We start from the raw sequence: 20,270 nt of genomic DNA on the forward strand, positions 1-20,270 counted from the left end.
ATAACTAAGTGGCTCAGGGAACAAAACATCCTCCAAGAGCAACTTCTCCCAACCATCCAAGTACAGTGTGGTGAGGAACAATGCCTCTTCCAGCATGATGGAGCACCTTGCCATAAGGCAAAGTGATAACTGAGTGGCTCAGGGAACAAAACATCCTCCAAGAGCAACTTCTCCCAACCATCCAAGTACAGTGTGGTGAGGAACAATGCCTCTTCCAGCATGATGGAGCACCTTGCCATAAGGCAAAAGTGATAACTAAGTGGCTCAGGGAACAAAACATCAAAATTTTGGGTCCATGGCTAGGAAACTCCCCAGACCTTAATCCCATTGAGAACTTGTGGTCAATCTTCAAGAGGCGGGTGTACAAACAAATACCCACAAATTCTGACAAACTCCAAACATTGATTAGGTAAGAATGGGCGGCCATCAGTCAGTATGTGACCCAGAAGGTGAGTGACAGCATGCCAGGGCGAACTGCAGAGGTCTTGAAAAAGAAGGGTCACCACTGCAAATATTCACTTTCTGCATAAACTTAATGTAATTGTCAATAAAAGCCTTTGACACTTATGTAATGCTGTAATGTTACTTCAGTATACCATAGTAACATCTGACACTTATGTAATGCTGTAATGTTACCTCAGTATACCATAGTAACATCTGACACTGATGAAATGCTGTAATGTTACCTCAGTATACCATAGTAACATCTGACACTTATGTAATGCTAATTCAGTATACCATAGTAACATCTGACACTGATGAAATGCTGTAATGTTACCTCAGTATACCATAGTAACATCTGACACTTATGTAATGCTGTAATGTTACCTCAGTATACCATAGTAACATCTGACACTTATGTAATGTTACCTCAGTATACCATAGTAACATCTGACACTTATGTAATGATGTAATGTTACCTCAGTATGCCATAGTAACATCTGACACTGATGAAATGCTGTAATGTTACCTCAGTATACCATAGTAACATCTGACAAAAAGGTCTAAAAACACAGAAGCAGCAAACTTTGTGAAAACCAATACTTGTGTCATTCCCAAAACTTTTGGCCATGGCTCAACAGCTTATGTTGCCCCTTGTAGTATTAAAATAGCACTTTATAGATATTACTCTACCTAATGCAGAGACATATATTGGCTTCGGAGGCGGCTTGGAGACGTAAAGTAGGCAGAATTAGTGTAACACAACTTGTGGGAAGTTTCACATACTTGTTTTTAAGGAACGTTGTTCTGATGCCAAATATAATTTTAGAATTTACTCTGTTCAGTCCATTGGTTGTTACTGGCAAAGCTGGTGACAGTCTCATGTTGTGTAGGGCCTGTTACTAATGGTGCATAGACACAGGACGATTCGCTCCATGAGCGACATCGCCCCATGTCTCCCCGGCAGGGCTGTGCTCAGTGTCGTTAACGACACTGAGCACAAACACTGAGCGACATCATGAATGATATCGTTCAGTGCCGGGCTCCCTACCTCATCCCCAAACATGTTCAACCTGACAATATCGTCAGGTTGGACGGGAGGTTTGGGCGATGACCGATAACTACAAACGGGAGTGCGCATTGGTAGTTATCGTTCATCGTTTTGGGGCTGAAACTGAACGATAACGTTATCGTTCAGTCATCCAAAAAATCGCTGCGTGTGTATGCACCTTAAGAGCTAACAATATAAGGTTACGTTGTCTGAACAATTCTCAATAAGTACAACGTAAAATCCATATCTGTAAAGTGAAGGTAAAATGTCCATAATATCCATGCTATGTAGGGAAGAGGTTAAAGGTCAATTACACCCAACACCTATATCCCAGGGGATGAATTCCATGAGTGACGCACTATCACAGAATATTTATCTATGGTCCAATGTTTGTCTGCCCCAGCAGGTGCCCTGATGTGTTGCATGTACCAGCTGGTGTGTGTAGGGCATTGCTCGGACTGTGGCAGACATGCAGGGACCTGCAGAGCTAAATAACGTTCTATGGTTGTGTATAGAAACCAGCACCCAGAGCACAATGTTCAGGTTTGGTGCTGTTGTTATTCTCTGATGCAGGGTCACACTCAGATTGTTCTTTTTAATGACAGTGATGTTTAGAGTATGACCTGTTATGTGTCCTCATATCTCAGCCAAGTGACAGACCTTAGAGTATGACCTGTTATGTGTCGTCATAGCTCAGCCAAGTGACAGACCTTAGAGTATGACCTGTTATGTGTCGTCATAGCTCAGCCAAGTGACAGACCTTAGAGTATGACCTGTTGTGTCCTCATATCTCAGCCAAGTGACAGACCTTAGAGTATGACCTGTTATGTGTCCTCATATCTCAGCCAAGTGACAGACCTTAGAGTATGACCTGTTATGTGTCGTCATATCTCAGCCAAGTGACAGACCTTAGAGCAGGGGTTCCCAACCACGGTCCTCAAGGCACACTAACAGTCCAGGTTTAGGGACAGCCATACTTGAGCACAAGTGACTTAATTAGTACCTCAGTTATTTTGAATTAACCATCTGTGCACAATCATGGATATCACTAAAACCAGGACTGTTAGTGTGCCTTGAGGACCGAGGTTGGGAATCACTGCCTTAGAGTATGACCTGTTATGTGTCGTCATATCTCAGCCAAGTGACAGACCTTAGAGTATGACCTGTTATGTGTCGTCATATCTCAGCCAAGTGACAGACCTTAGAGTATGACCTGTTATGTGTCGTCATATCTCAGCCAAGTGACAGACCTTAGAGTATGACCTGTTGTGTCCTCATATCTCAGCCAAGTGACAGACCTTAGAGTATGACCTGTTATGTGTCCTCATATCTCAGCCAAGTGACAGACCTTAGAGTATGACCTGTTATGTGTCGTCATATCTCAGCCAAGTGACAGACCTTAGAGTATGACCTCTTGTGTCCTCATATCTCAGCCAAGTGACAGACCTTAGAGTATGACCTGTTATGTGTCCTCATATCTCAGCCAAGTGACAGACCTTTGGCAGCTCTCACATCAAAGTCTGTTTCCAACCAAACTAAAGTTCTATGGTTTCCAGGCACGAGGATAGCACTAGATTTCCATGTAGCATTCCTGCTGCCCTGATACACTGTTTAAGCTATATATGATAATACATTATAGTGGAATATATAGAGACAGTGCATTTCCTTACAGCTCTCCTATCTCCAGTAAATATGATCATTGGGGGGGAGATAAACCGATAGGAGAGGTAATATTGCGGCTGGAGAATTCCTTTAATAAATATGCAGAAAATAGCAGCTACTGTGTGGATTTCTCCTATACACCCTGCCTGCTGCTCCGTCCTCCTGTACACCCTGCGTTCTGCTCAGTCCTCCTGCACGCCCTGCCTGCTGCTCCGTCCTCCTGCACGCCCTGCCTGCTGCTCCGTCCTCTTGCACGCCCCGCCTGCTGCTCCCCCGTCCTCCTGCACGCCCCGCCTGCTGCTCCCCCGTCCTCCTGCACGCCCCGCCTGCTGCTCCCCCGTCCTCCTGCACGCCCCGCCTGCTGCTCCCCCGTCCTCCTGCACGCCCCGCCTGCTGCTCCCCCGTCCTCCTGCATGCCCCGCCTGCTGCTCCCCCGTCCTCCTGCACGCCCCCCGCCTGCTGCTCCCCCGTCCTCCTGCACGCCCCCTGCCTGCTGCTCCCCCGTCCTCCTGCACGCCCCCTGCCTGCTGCTCCGTCGTCCTGCACGCCCCCTGCCTGCTGCTCCGTCTTATATATGGGAAATATGTTACATTTATAATGATTTTAGTTATTTTTCTTTGAAGTCATCTTTAGTCCAGTTGTCAGATGACAGTGATTAATATTAAGCTCGTTGTGAGGTAGCAGTACAGAACGTAACATCATCTACGAGTCTCTGTCATGTTTCTGTCCCCGCATTAAGGGGGTTTATATAACAAGTGGCCGCAGCTTTTCACCATCTCTAAGCCCCAAATTTAAAACTGGATTAATTTTTATAGTAAAATATGCTGTGGGGGTATGTAGTCATTATGAGGGCCGTCACAATGACATTACAGGTTTGGGATTAGGGCTAGGCAGAAAAACATTATGTTGACATTCAGACCTTGTCACAATTTGTAGCGCACCCCTTATGGCCCATTGATTTTAGCGGGTGAACGCACCTCGGAGTCTCAGTGACGCTGTGTTTTTTATTCCTTTCAGGCTCACTGTTGTTGGAATCCAAAATTAACCCCAACACTGCTTACCAGAAACAACAGGTAAATACCGCTCTCCAGCTTTAACCTCTTCAACACCAAAGCAGGTTTGCATTTAATTGGGTAGAGTAGACACTTTTTTTTTAATTACTACGAGCGCTGATTGAAAGTAATGAGACTGATTTTTTTTGTTATTCAGAATCCGATGACTCCACAGGATCTGAACATTTTTGCAAAAGAACATTTTTCTTTTTCAAAGTAACGTCCTTCACATTCAGTACATTTTATGGCACAAAACAGCATCGCGCCTGCACTTTTTTCGTATTTCTGCTCGCACCCCTGGAGGAAGCCGGCGCACTGAATTGATTAGCTCCGGGAGCTCCCTCCCAGCGCTATGTAATTCACGTTGAATTGAATCGAGCCCATAGTGTTGCAGCTGTGACATTTTTTCACGTCATCATCTGTTGAGAACTTATTTCCGCGCAGTTGTTTTTTCAGGGTTGGGAATGGCGAGAAATCACAGGGCGCTAAGTCCGGGCTATATGGAGGGTGCTCCAGTGCTGACGCATTCATTTCAGTCAGTGCTGATAATGTAACAGCAGCAACATGTGGTCGGGAATTGTCTCGGAGCAAATACCACTGTGTTCTCTTCCTCATGGCTCCACGCAAATGGGTGTTTTCAGGACGTCTGCATAGTAGTCACCGTTAATTGTCTGTCCACGGGGAACCCAGCGCTGTAGGATCATACCGTGCGCATTAAAGAACAGCAGAAACATGACTGTACACACCGAAGGAATCACACTGGATTGTTTGGGAGGAGGTGAATTTGCGCGTTTCCATGCACTGGACCGCGTTCTTGCACAATTCAACTCATCGTCGCATCTGCTCTTCTGTGAGATCTCTGGGTGCCCACCTGGCAGTTCCTTTGGCACAATACGCTGAGCCCATTGGAATGAGATGCCAAGTGAAGCTGCAAGTTTGTGTAAAGTTACCTTCTGTTATTTTGCAACATCTCCGCAGCTCTGGCAATGTGACGTCTGTAACCGCGGTGGACGGTGTCCCAGAACGCACTTCCTCAGTCACTCGCATATTACCCTCTTTGAAGTGCTTCCACCACAGAAATACTGCAGCGCAGCAAATGGTTTCCCCACCGTATGCTTACCGTAACATTTCCTGAGTTTCATTTCCACTTTTTTCAAGTTTAACACAAACTTCAATCGCACATCTCTGACGTAATCTCACAGACACGTCTTCCTCATCCGCCATGACGAAACGTACGAAGATCTTCCACTCGCTATGACCAAACAAAGACGACTACAGCAGTCCAATTGCACGTTCAGACACATCGATGTATGAGCTTCACAATAACCAGCATAGCGTTACCCGTCTACCTATGGGACAGACGTGGCAGTCTCATTACTTCTCTATCAGCTCTCGTATAATTCACTTTTTTTTTTTTCTCCTTTCAATTCCTTAATCTACTATGGCTATGCCAATTTTTTCTTTTTCAAAGTATATTGAAATAGTCTTTTAGTTGTTTTGGATAATGCTTCCTCTAGTTACTAGACGCAATCCTGGAAATTTACCCTGGTAAGTGTATTACTTCTCCAGTGTACAAGGTACTTAGTATATGTCCTTTGCTCGGGGTCTGAGCGAGAAATGTGGGCACCACCATATGTATTCGGTTATTGGAAACGCCATCTTTGTTGTCCAGCCATGGAGGGATGAGCAGCGTACTCCTCAGACTGTGGATCCGCTATTACATGTAACCCTGGCTATTATAGCAGCCTCTGTGGTGGGAGGAACGGGGGTTTTATTTGGGATATATTGTGCATGTCAGTGATATTTTCTTGCTCTCTTTTCTGTAGGACACTTTGATAGTGTGGTCCGAGGCAGAAAACTATGACCTGGCTCTGAGTTTTCAGGAAAAAGCTGGTTGTGATGAGATCTGGGAGAAGATATGTCAGGTATGTGATGAGATTGTTTCACGTTCAGGATTTGGGATGTGATGCAGGACAGGATTGTGTTTTGCAGCTTCCCACATATTGGCATATATTATGGTTCAGATAAAATTAATTCCCTTTAGTTCAGCATCTGTTGGATAAATCAGTTGCTAGTAAATATATTTTATAGGTTAGATATGATAAACAATGTAACTTAGAGAGCACTTCAATTTCCTTTTTTAATACCAATATTCAAAAACACAGTGAATAAAACATACACATTATTAAATATATAAAATACATATAAATAAAATTATTACCCCATATATTTAAGTTTTTTGCACAATAAGAAATATTATAACTCATTGATAAACATTCTCTCTCTCTCTGGGGGAGATTTATCAAAGCTTGGAGAAAGATAAAGTGTAGAGAGAAAGTACCAACCAATCAGCTCCTAACTACCATGTTACAGGCTGTGTTTGAAATTTGACAGGAACTGGTTGTTTGGTCCTTTCTCTCCAGACTTTGATAAATCTTCCGTCTAGTATCTAACATAAAAGACAATAAACGACAATGATTTGTTCCGTCATGCGCACTAGTGGTCTCTCTAGGTGCAGGGTGCTATTAGTGAGGAGGGGGGCAGTGGTCTCTCTAGGTGCAGGGTGCTGATCAGTGAGGAGGGGGCAGTGGTCTCTAGGTGCAGGGTGCTGATCAGTGAGGAGGGGGCAGTGGTCTCTAGGTGCAGGGTGCTGATCAGTGAGGAGGGGGGCAGTGGTCTCTCTAGGTGCAGGGTGCTGATCAGTGAGGAGGGGGCAGTGGTCTCTAGGTGCAGGGTGCTGATCAGTGAGGAGGGGGGCAGTGGTCTCTCTAGGTGCAGGGTGCTGATCAGTGAGGAGGGAGGCAGTGGTCACTCTAGGTGCAGGGTGCTGATCAGTGAGGAGGGGGGCAGTGGTCACTCTAGGTGCAGGGTGCTGATCAGTGAGGAGGGGGGCTGTGGTCACTCTAGGTGCAGGGTGCTGATCAGTGAGGAGGGGGGCAGTGGTCACTCTAGGTGCAGGGTGCTATCAGTGAGGAGGGGGGCAGTGGTCACTCTAGGAGCAGGGTGCTATCAGTGAGGAGGGGGGCAGTGGTCACTCTAGGTGCAGGGTGCTGATCAGTGAGGAGGGGGCAGTGGTCTCTCTAGGTGCAGGGTGCTGATCAGTGAGGAGGGGGCAGTGGTCTCTCTAGGTGCAGGGTGCTATCAGTGAGGAGGGGGCAGTGGTCTCTCTAGGTGCAGGGTGCTGATCAGTGAGGAGGGGGGCAGTGGTCACTCTAGGTGCAGGGTGCTGATCAGTGAGGAGGGGGGCAGTGGTCACTCTAGGTGCAGGGTGCTGATCAGTGAGGAGGGGGGCAGTGGTCACTCTAGGTGCAGGGTGCTATCAGTGAGGAGGGGGGCTGTGGTCACTCTAGGTGCAGGGTGCTGATCAGTGAGGAGGGGGCAGTGGTCTCTCTAGGTGCAGGGTGCTATCAGTGAGGAGGGGGGCAGTGGTCTCTAGGTGCAGGGTGCTATCAGTGAGGAGGAGGGCAGTGGTCTCTCTAGGTGCAGGGTGCTATCAGTGAGGAGGAGGGCAGTGGTCTCTCTAGGTGCAGGGTGCTGATCAGTGAGGAGGGGGGCAGTGGTCACTCTAGGTGCAGGGTGCTATCAGTGGAGGGGGGCAGTGGTCACTCTAGGTGCAGGGTGCTATCAGTGAGGAGGGGGGCAGTGGTCACTCTAGGTGCAGGGTGCTATCAGTGAGGAGGGGGGCAGTGGTCACTCTAGGTGCAGGGTGCTATCAGTGAGGAGGGGGGCAGTGGTCACTCTAGGTGCAGGGTGCGATCAGTGAGGAGGGGGCAGTGGTCTCTCTAGGTGCAGGGTGCTATCAGTGAGGAGGGGGGCAGTGGTCTCTAGGTGCAGGGTGCTATCAGTGAGGAGGAGGGCAGTGGTCTCTCTAGGTGCAGGGTGCTATCAGTGAGGAGGAGGGCAGTGGTCTCTCTAGGTGCAGGGTGCTGATCAGTGAGGAGGGGGGCAGTGGTCACTCTAGGTGCAGGGTGCTGATCAGTGAGGAGGGGGGCAGTGGTCACTCTAGGTGCAGGGTGCTGATCAGTGAGGAGGGGGGCAGTGGTCACTCTAGGTGCAGGGTGCTATCAGTGAGGAGGGGGGCAGTGGTCACTCTAGGTGCAGGGTGCTATCAGTGAGGAGGGGGGCAGTGGTCACTCTAGGTGCAGGCTGCTGATCAGTGAGGAGGGGGGCAGTGGTCACCCTAGGTGCAGGCTGCTGATCAGTGAGGAGGGGGGCAGTGGTCACTCTAGGTGCAGGGTGCTATCAGTGAGGAGGGGGGCAGTGGTCACTCTAGGTGCAGGGTGCTGATCAGTGAGGAGGGGGGCAGTGGTCACTCTAGGTGCAGGGTGCTATCAGTGAGGAGGGGGGCAGTGGTCACTCTAGGTGCAGGGTGCTATCAGTGAGGAGGGGGGCAGTGGTCACTCTAGGTGCAGGCTGCTGATCAGTGAGGAGGGGGGCAGTGGTCACCCTAGGTGCAGGCTGCTGATCAGTGAGGAGGGGGGCAGTGGTCACTCTAGGTGCAGGGTGCTATCAGTGAGGAGGGGGGCAGTGGTCACTCTAGGTGCAGGGTGCTATCAGTGAGGAGGGGGGCAGTGGTCTCTAGGTGCAGGGTGCTATCAGTGAGGAGGAGGGCAGTGGTCTCTCTAGGTGCAGGGTGCTATCAGTGAGGAGGAGGGCAGTGGTCTCTCTAGGTGCAGGGTGCTGATCAGTGAGGAGGGGGGCAGTGGTCACTCTAGGTGCAGGGTGCTATCAGTGGAGGGGGGCAGTGGTCACTCTAGGTGCAGGGTGCTATCAGTGAGGAGGGGGGCAGTGGTCACTCTAGGTGCAGGGTGCTATCAGTGAGGAGGGGGGCAGTGGTCACTCTAGGTGCAGGGTGCTATCAGTGAGGAGGGGGGCAGTGGTCACTCTAGGTGCAGGGTGCGATCAGTGAGGAGGGGGCAGTGGTCTCTCTAGGTGCAGGGTGCTATCAGTGAGGAGGGGGGCAGTGGTCTCTAGGTGCAGGGTGCTATCAGTGAGGAGGAGGGCAGTGGTCTCTCTAGGTGCAGGGTGCTATCAGTGAGGAGGAGGGCAGTGGTCTCTCTAGGTGCAGGGTGCTGATCAGTGAGGAGGGGGGCAGTGGTCACTCTAGGTGCAGGGTGCTGATCAGTGAGGAGGGGGGCAGTGGTCACTCTAGGTGCAGGGTGCTGATCAGTGAGGAGGGGGGCAGTGGTCACTCTAGGTGCAGGGTGCTATCAGTGAGGAGGGGGGCAGTGGTCACTCTAGGTGCAGGGTGCTATCAGTGAGGAGGGGGGCAGTGGTCACTCTAGGTGCAGGCTGCTGATCAGTGAGGAGGGGGGCAGTGGTCACCCTAGGTGCAGGCTGCTGATCAGTGAGGAGGGGGGCAGTGGTCACTCTAGGTGCAGGGTGCTATCAGTGAGGAGGGGGGCAGTGGTCACTCTAGGTGCAGGGTGCTATCGGGGAGGAGGGCATACTTACATTTTGAAGGACAAAATTTTAGGGGTCGAGTATGAAATACTAGCGGCATCCCAATGGATGAAGATCCTGACAGGGGTGGCAAGTATACTATCCCTAACCCTCCCTTGGTGGTGTCTAACCCCCCCCCTTCCCGCACCCTAAACCTAACCCTCCCACCCTGTAGTCTAATCCTCCCCGGGGTGTCTTTAACCCTAATCTCCCCCGAGGGTTCCTAAACCTAACCCTCTGCCCCCAGCGGCTAAGACCTAACAAGCCCCGCTTACATTTCTTTTTGGATGCCGGCTGTCGGGATTGCTACGCCTATCTTTAGTCCCGGGTCGGGCTTTCGATGCCCAGCATTCCGGCCGCCGGTGATATAACTACATCCCAAATTGTAGACGTGATATACAGCTACAGTGTGTGTCTGTGTGTATCTATATCTCATACACATACATACACATACCACTCTTGGCTGTGCGGTCGCACTCTGACATGTGCACGCCTTGGTTTGCGTTATGACGCACATTGCCTTATAAAATGGCCCCTGCTGTGATAAAATAGGGTGAAAAAGATCCAGAGTAGGAGGAAATAGGCTGTTTCATTTTAATAATTTTTTTTATGAATAAACTTTTAACTGGATAATAGTGCTAAGGGAATAACACAGTTGAGGGGGACGCGCCGCTGTGGGTGAGGCGGGGACGCGCCGCTGTGGGTGAGGTGGGGATTCGCCGCTGTGGTTGAGGCGGGGACGCGTTGCTTTTCTCTGAGTAGGGTCTCTGTGAGTGATGCTATTGTTTACCCCTGCGGAGTGATACTGCTGTGGCGTTGTGATGAGTTTTTGGTGACAGTTGGAAGTAGTCCAGATGGGCGGTTACGCTGGGAGTTGTGCGGTAGTTGGGATATAATGCACGGCCATGTGATCTTGTGTAGCCAATCATGTTAGTGGGATTTCTATTATTATAACGCACCATGGGGGGAATTCAATTAGCCGAGATAATGTGGTAATTTTTTGCACACTAGGTTTTCTCACCCGAATTCCCGCTTATCGCGCCTATGCGTGCAGCTGTTTTTCCAACACTTCAATCCCAAAAGTCAAATAGCGCATTCACGCAAAACTTCTTCGGGCTTTTCCCGGCGATAAGTATGAAAATGTGGAAATCTGATTGTACCCCAAAAAAAGGCAAAGTGATATAGGATAACGATATAGAAGTGTATTAGTGGCCCCTAATATACCTGTGATATAGGATAACGATATAGAAGTGTATTAGTGGCCCCTAATATACCTGTGATATAGGATAACGATATAGAAGTGTATTAGTGACCGTAATATACCTGTGATATAGGATAACAATATAGAAGTGTATTAGTGACAGTAATATACCTGTGATATAGGATAACAATATAGAAGTGTATTAGTGACCGTAATATACCTGTGATATAGGATAACGATATAGAAGTATATTAGTGACAGTAATATACCTGTGATATAGGATAACAATATAGAAGTGTATTAGTGACCGTAATATACCTGTGATATAGGATAACAATATAGAAGTGTATTAGTGACCCTGATATACCTGTGATATAGGATAACAATATAGAAGTGTATTAGTGACCCTAATATACCTGTGATATAGGATAACGATATAGAAGTGTATTAGTGGCCCCTAATATACCTGTGATATAGGATAACGATATAGAAGTGTATTAGTGGCCCCTAATATACCTGTGATATAGGATAACGATATAGAAGTGTATTAGTGACCGTAATATACCTGTGATATAGGATAACAATATAGAAGTGTATTAGTGACAGTAATATACCTGTGATATAGGATAACAATATAGAAGTGTATTAGTGACCGTAATATACCTGTGATATAGGATAACGATATAGAAGTATATTAGTGACAGTAATATACCTGTGATATAGGATAACAATATAGAAGTGTATTAGTGACCGTAATATACCTGTGATATAGGATAACAATATAGAAGTGTATTAGTGACCCTGATATACCTGTGATATAGGATAACAATATAGAAGTGTATTAGTGACCCTAATATACCTGTGATATAGGATAACAATATAGAAGTGTATTAGTGGCCCCTAATATACCTGTGATATAGGATAACGATATAGAAGTGTATTAGTGGCCCCTAATATACCTGTGATATAGGATAACAATATAGAAGTGTATTAGTGACCGTAATATACCTGTGATATAGGATAACAATATAGAAGTGTATTAGTGACCCTGATATACCTGTGATATAGGATAACAATATAGAAGTGTATTAGTGGCCCCTAATATACCTGTGATATAGGATAACGATATAGAAGTGTATTAGTGGCCCCTAATATACCTGTGATATAGGATAACAATATAGAAGTGTATTAGTGACCGTAATATACCTGTGATATAGGATAACGATATAGAAGTGTATTAGTGGCCCCTAATATACCTGTGATATAGGATAACAATATAGAAGTGTATTAGTGACCGTAATATACCTGTGATATAGGATAACAATATAGAAGTGTATTAGTGACCGTAATATACCTGTGATATAGGATAACAATATAGAAGTGTATTAGTGACCGTAATATACCTGTGATATAGGATAACAATATAGAAGTGTATTAGTGACCGTAATATACCTGTGATATAGGATAACGATATAGAAGTATATTAGTGGCCCTGATATACCTGTGATATAGGATAACGATATAGAAGTGTATTAGTGACCGTAATATACCAGTGATATAGGATAACAATATAGAAGTGTATTAGTGACAGTAATATACCTGTGATATAGGATAACGATATAGAAGTGTATTAGTGGCCCCTAATATACCTGTGATATAGGATAACAATATAGAAGTGTATTAGTGACAGTAATATACCTGTGATATAGGATAACGATATAGAAGTGTATTAGTGGCCCCTAATATACCTGTGATATAGGATAACAATATAGAAGTGTATTAGTGGCCCCTAATATACCTGTGATATAGGATAACAATATAGAAGTGTATTAGTGACCGTAATATACCTGTGATATAGGATAACGATATAGAAGTGTATTAGTGGCCCCTAATATACCTGTGATATAGGATAACAATATAGAAGTGTATTAGTGACCGTAATATACCTGTGATATAGGATAACAATATAGAAGTGTATTAGTGACAGTAATATACCTGTGATATAGGATAACGATATAGAAGTGTATTAGTGACCGTAATATACCTGTGATATAGGATAACAATATAGAAGTGTATTAGTGGCCCCTAATATACCTGTGATATAGGATATCAATATAGAAGTGTATTAGTGACCGTAATATACCTGTGATATAGGATAACGATATAGAAGTGTATTAGTGACCCCTAATATACCTGTGATATAGGATAACAATATAGAAGTGTATTAGTGACCGTAATATACCTGTGATATAGGATAACAATATAGAAGTAAATTAGTGGCCCCTAATATACCTGTGATATAGGATAACAATATAGAAGTGTATTAGTGACCGTAATATACCAGTGATATAGGATAACAATATAGAAGTGTATTAGTGACCGTAATATACCTGTGATATAGGATAACAATATAGAAGTGTATTAGTGACCGTAATATACCTGTGATATAGGATAACAATATAGAAGTGTATGAGTGACCGTAATATACCTGTGATATAGGATAACAATATAGAAGTGTATAAGTGACCCCTAATATACCTGTGATATAGGATAACAATATAGAAGTGTATTAGTGACCCCTAATATACCTGTGATATAGGATAAAGATATAGGAGTGTATTAGTTACCCCTAATATACCTGTGATATAGGATAACGATATAGAAGTGTATTAGTGACCGTAATATACCTGTGATATAGGATAACGATATAGAAGTGTATTAGTGACCGTAATATACCTGTGATATAGGATAACGATATAGAAGTGTATTAGTGGCCGTAATATACCTGTGATATAGGATATCAATATAGAAGTGTATTAGTGACCGTAATATACCTGTGATATAGGATAACGATATAGAAGTGTATTATTGGCCCTGATACACTTCTATATTGTTATCCTATATCACAGGTGTATCAGGGCCAATAATACACTTCTATATCGTTATCCTATATCACAGGTATATTACAGTCACTAATACACTTCTATATCGTTATCCTATATCACAGGTATATTAGGGGTCACTAATACACTTCTATATTGTTATCCTATATCACAAGTGTATTAGTGACCCCTAATATACCTGTGATATAGGATAATGATATAGAAGTGTATTAGTGACTGTAATATACCTGTGATATAGGATAACAATATAGAAGTGTATTAGTGACCCCTAATATACCTGTGATATAGGATAACGATATAGAAGTGTATTAGTAACCGTAATATACCTGTGATATAGGATAACAATATAGAAGTGTATTAGTGGCCCCTAATATACCTGTGATATAGGATAACAATATAAAAGTGTATTAGTGACCGTAATATACCTGTGATATAGGATAACGATATAGAAGTGTATTAGTGACCCTAATATACCTGTGATATAGGATAACGATATAGAAGTGTATTAGTGACCCTAATATACCTGTGATATAGGATAACAATATAGAAGTGTATTAGTGACAGTAATATACCTGTGATATAGGATAACGATATAGAAGTGTATTAGTGACCCTAATATACCTGTGATATAGGATAACGATATAGAAGTGTATTAGTGGCCCCTAATATACCTGTGATATAGGATAACAATATAGAAGTGTATTAGTGGCCCCTAATATACCTGTGATATAGAATAACAATATAGAAGTGTATTAGTGACCGTAATATACCTGTGATATAGGATAACAATATAGAAGTGTATTAGTGACCGTAATATACCTGTGATATAGGATAACAATATAGAAGTGTATTAGTGACCGTAATATACCTGTGATATAGGATAACAATATAGAAGTGTATTAGTGGCCCCTAATATACCTGTGATATAGGATAACAATATAGAAGTGTATTAGTGACCGTAATATACCTGTGATATAGGATAACGATATAGAAGTGTATTAGTGACCGTAATGTACCTGTGATATAGGATAACGATATAGAAGTGTATTAGTGGCCCCTAATATACCTGTGATATAGGATAACAATATAGAAGTGTATTAGTGACCGTAATATACCTGTGATATAGGATAACAATATAGAAGTGTATTAGTGGCCCCTAATATACCTGTGATATAGGATAACGATATAGAAGTGTATTAGTGACCGTAATATACCTGTGATATAGGATAACGATATAGAAGTGTATTAGTGACCGTAATATACCTGTGATATAGGATAACAATATAGAAGTGTATTAGTGACCGTAATATACCTGTGATATAGGATAACAATATAGAAGTGTATTAGTGACCCCTAATATACCTGTGATATAGGATAACAATATAGAAGTGTATTAGTGAGAGTAATATACCTGTGATATAGGATAACGATATAGAAGTGTATTAGTGGCCCCTAATATACCTGTGATATAGGATAACGATATAGAAGTGTATTAGTGACAGTAATATACCTGTGATATAGGATAACGATATAGAAGTGTATTAGTGAGAGTAATATACCTGTGATATAGGATAACAATATAGAAGTGTATTAGTGAGAGTAATATACCTGTGATATAGGATAACGATATAGAAGTGTATTAGTGACCGTAATATACCTGTGATATAGGATAACGATATAGAAGTATATTAGTGGCCCTGATATACCTGTGATATAGGATAACGATATAGAAGTGTATTAGTGACCGTAATATACCAGTGATATAGGATAACAATATAGAAGTGTATTAGTGACAGTAATATACCTGTGATATAGGATAACGATATAGAAGTGTATTAGTGGCCCCTAATATACCTGTGATATAGGATAACAATATAGAAGTGTATTAGTGACAGTAATATACCTGTGATATAGGATAACGATATAGAAGTGTATTAGTGGCCCCTAATATACCTGTGATATAGGATAACAATATAGAAGTGTATTAGTGGCCCCTAATATACCTGTGATATAGGATAACAATATAGAAGTGTATTAGTGACCGTAATATACCTGTGATATAGGATAACGATATAGAAGTGTATTAGTGGCCCCTAATATACCTGTGATATAGGATAACAATATAGAAGTGTATTAGTGACCGTAATATACCTGTGATATAGGATAACAATATAGAAGTGTATTAGTGACAGTAATATACCTGTGATATAGGATAACGATATAGAAGTGTATTAGTGGCCCCTAATATACCTGTGATATAGGATAACAATATAGAAGTGTATTAGTGACCGTAATATACCTGTGATATAGGATAACAATATAGAAGTGTATTAGTGACAGTAATATACCTGTGATATAGGATAACGATATAGAAGTGTATTAGTGACCGTAATATACCTGTGATATAGGATAACGATATAGAAGTGTATTAGTGGCCCCTAATATACCTGTGATATAGGATAACAATATAGAAGTGTATTAGTGGCCCCTAATATACCTGTGATATAGGATAACAATATAGAAGTGTATTAGTGACCGTAATATACCTGTGATATAGGATAACGATATAGAAGTGTATTAGTGGCCCCTAATATACCTGTGATATAGGATAACAATATAGAAGTGTATTAGTGACCGTAATATACCTGTGATATAGGATAACAATATAGAAGTGTATTAGTGACAGTAATATACCTGTGATATAGGATAACGATATAGAAGTGTATTAGTGGCCCCTAATATACCTGTGATATAGGATAACAATATAGAAGTGTATTAGTGACCGTAATATACCTGTGATATAGGATAACAATATAGAAGTGTATTAGTGACAGTAATATACCTGTGATATAGGATAACGATATAGAAGTGTATTAGTGGCCCCTAATATACCTGTGATATAGGATAACAATATAGAAGTGTATTAGTGACTGTAATATACCTGTGATATAGGATAACAATATAGAAGTGTATTAGTGACAGTAATATACCTGTGATATAGGATAACAATATAGAAGTGTATTAGTGACCGTAATATACCTGTGATATAGGATAACAATATAGAAGTGTATTAGTGACAGTAATATACCTGTGATATAGGATAACGATATAGAAGTGTATTAGTGGCCCCTAATATACCTGTGATATAGGATAACAATATAGAAGTGTATTAGTGGCCCCTAATATACCTGTGATATAGGATAACAATATAGAAGTGTATTAGTGACCCTGATATACCTGTGATATAGGATAACAATATAGAAGTGTATTAGTGGCCCCTAATATACCTGTGATATAGGATAACGATATAGAAGTGTATTAGTGGCCCCTAATATACCTGTGATATAGGATAACAATATAGAAGTGTATTAGTGACCGTAATATACCTGTGATATAGGATAACGATATAGAAGTGTATTAGTGGCCCCTAATATACCTGTGATATAGGATAACAATATAGAAGTGTATTAGTGACCGTAATATACCTGTGATATAGGATAACAATATAGAAGTGTATTAGTGACCGTAATATACCTGTGATATAGGATAACAATATAGAAGTGTATTAGTGACCGTAATATACCTGTGATATAGGATAACAATATAGAAGTGTATTAGTGACCGTAATATACCTGTGATATAGGATAACGATATAGAAGTGTATTAGTGACCGTAATATACCTGTGATATAGGATAACAATATAGAATTGTATTAGTGGCCCCTAATATACCTGTGATATAGGATAACGATATAGAAGTGTATTAGTGACCGTAATATACCTGTGATATAGGATAACGATATAGAAGTGTATTAGTGACCGTAATATACCTGTGATATAGGATAACGATATAGAAGTGTATTAGTGACCGTAATATACCTGTGATATAGGATAACGATATAGAAGTGTATTAGTGGCCGTAATTTACCTGTGATATAGGATAACGATATAGAAGTGTATTAGTGACCCTGATATACCTGTGATATAGGATAACAATATAGAAGTGTATTAGTGACTGTAATATACCTGTGATATAGGATAACGATATAGAAGTGTATTAGTGACCGTAATATACCTGTGATATAGGATAACAATATAGAAGTGTATTAGTGACCGTAATATACCTGTGATATAGGATAACAATATAAAAGTGTATTAGTGGCCCCTAATATACCTGTGATATAGGATAACAATATAAAAGTGTATTAGTGACAGTAATATACCTGTGATATAGGATAACAATATAAAAGTGTATTAGTGACAGTAATATACCTGTGATATAGGATAACGATATAGAAGTGTATTAGTGAGAGTAATATACCTGTGATATAGGATAACAATATAGAAGTGTATTAGTGAGAGTAATATACCTGTGATATAGGATAACGATATAGAAGTGTATTAGTGGCCCCTAATATACCTGTGATATAGGATAACAATATAGAAGTGTATTAGTGACCGTAATATACCTGTGATATAGGATAACAATATAGAAGTGTATTAGTGACCCTGATATACCTGTGATATAGGATAACAATATAAAAGTGTATTAGTGACAGTAATATACCTGTGATATAGGATAACAATATAGAAGTGTATTAGTGAGAGTAATATACCTGTGATATAGGATAACAATATAGAAGTGTATTAGTGAGAGTAATATACCTGTGATATAGGATAACGATATAGAAGTGTATTAGTGACCGTAATATACCTGTGATATAGGATAACGATATAGAAGTGTATTAGTGACCGTAATATACCTGTGATATAGGATAACGATATAGAAGTGTATTAGTGACCGTAATATACCTGTGATATAGGATAACAATATAGAAGTGTATTAGTGGCCCCTAATATACCTGTGATATAGGATAACAATATAGAAGTGTATTAGTGACAGTAATATACCTGTCCCACATCAATTATCCCATTTTCCTGCATTTTGCACTTTTTCACTCCAGAAATGACATCAATATTGGCTAAATTAACCTAATTAAAAGCTGCTTTTTGCCTAATTAACTAAGGAGGGTGTCCTAGTGGTTCTGAATCAAGTCCCGACATTTTTACCTTGAGAATAGGCATTTTCCCCAACTTTTCACCTGCTCAGCAGGTGGTGAAAGCTTTTTGTGACTTTATGCCATGGAGAATTCACCCTTCCAGAAACCGCAGCCAATAGCATAGCGCGATAAGTACAAATGTGCACGATGAGCCTTTTTTCCACGAAAAAAGCGGCTTATATCTGCTAATTGAATTCCCATGTGTATATATGTGTATATATAATGTTTTTTTTTTTTTTCTTATAACAAATGTCATAGAATAAAAACCTAGATTTGAGTTTAGATGAGAGCATTTTTGGGACATCATATGTGAATTAATGTGGGGTCTCCATTAGGGTTAATTCCTGTTAATCACATGTCTCTGTAGCAGCCTCCAGGTAAGAGGGGAATTGTAAGCTTAGCATTGGCCTTTGTCAGACCAGGACCATGAGTATAAAGCCAAATGTATAGCCAGTAACTGTGTTCTGTTTAATATATGTGTAGTTTTGTTTCTGCCATAAAGACGTTTACGTTGCTGTAGGGCTTGAGCTGACTTGTATGACCGTACCCTGGTTGTAGTGACAAATCTGGGGGTAATAGTCTTCTAGTAGCTAATGTGCTGCCACTTCCTCCAGGTACAAGGGAAAGACCCTTCCGTGGACATCACTCAGGACCTAGTGGATGAGTCTGAAGAGGAGCGATTTGAGGATATGTCGTCCCCCGGCTTGGAGCTGCCATCCTGTGAACTCGGCCGACTAGAAGAGATCGCCGAGGTTGTGGCGTCCTCTTTACCCTCTCCGCTTCGGCGTGAAAAACTGGCGCTGGCCCTAGAAAATGATGGCTACATCAAAAAACTCCTTGAACTTTTCCACGTGTGCGAAGACTTGGAGAACATTGAAGGATTACACCACTTGTACGAAATTGTCAAGGGCATCTTCCTCTTAAACCGAACTGCTCTGTTCGAGGTCATGTTTTCCGAGGACTGCATCATGGACATCATTGGCTGCCTGGAGTACGACCCCACCTTATCCACGCAGCGCAAACACAGGGAGTTTCTAACAAAAACCGCCAAGTTCAAAGAGGTGATTCCGATATCGGACCCAGAACTGAAACAGAAAATACACCAGACCTATAGAGTGCAGTACATACAGGACGTGGTACTACCCACCCCCTCCGTCTTTGAGGAAAACATGTTGTCTACGCTCCACTCCTTCATATTTTTTAACAAAGTGGAGATAGTTGGGATGTTACAGGTGAGTGCGCTTTATCAGGTACATGTGTTGTGTCCGTCCGTGTAATATGCTCTTTACTGTGCCTCGCTGTATGGCTGTCCGCATAATGACCTCCGCACTAATGCATTACAATGTCCTTATGTGCTAATGAGACGTCTACGAGTGTGATTCCAATGAGTATGGCTGTATGTTTAAAGAGGCAATAATTTGAAAGCAAAAACCAATCTGGTTTTGCCTTTCAAATCATT

The 20,270-nt window shown here is 42.2% G+C and overlaps 1 protein-coding gene across 1 annotated transcript in view; it reads left to right on the top strand.

Annotated features, from left to right (window-relative positions):
* Window positions 1–20,270, top strand: part of PPP4R3A (protein phosphatase 4 regulatory subunit 3A) — a 76,448-nt gene that overhangs the window by 5,639 nt on the left and 50,539 nt on the right. The window contains exons 2-4 of the mRNA XM_088455541.1: window positions 4,172–4,227; window positions 6,033–6,131; window positions 19,426–20,043. Coding sequence (XP_088311667.1) covers window positions 4,172–4,227; window positions 6,033–6,131; window positions 19,426–20,043 — 773 coding nt within the window. The remainder of the gene's footprint in view (window positions 1–4,171; window positions 4,228–6,032; window positions 6,132–19,425; window positions 20,044–20,270) is intronic.

This window comes from Taudactylus pleione, unplaced genomic scaffold, assembly GCF_031769625.1.
Source record: "Taudactylus pleione unplaced genomic scaffold, aTauple2 ptg000660l, whole genome shotgun sequence".
NCBI lineage: Eukaryota > Metazoa > Chordata > Amphibia > Anura > Myobatrachidae > Taudactylus > Taudactylus pleione.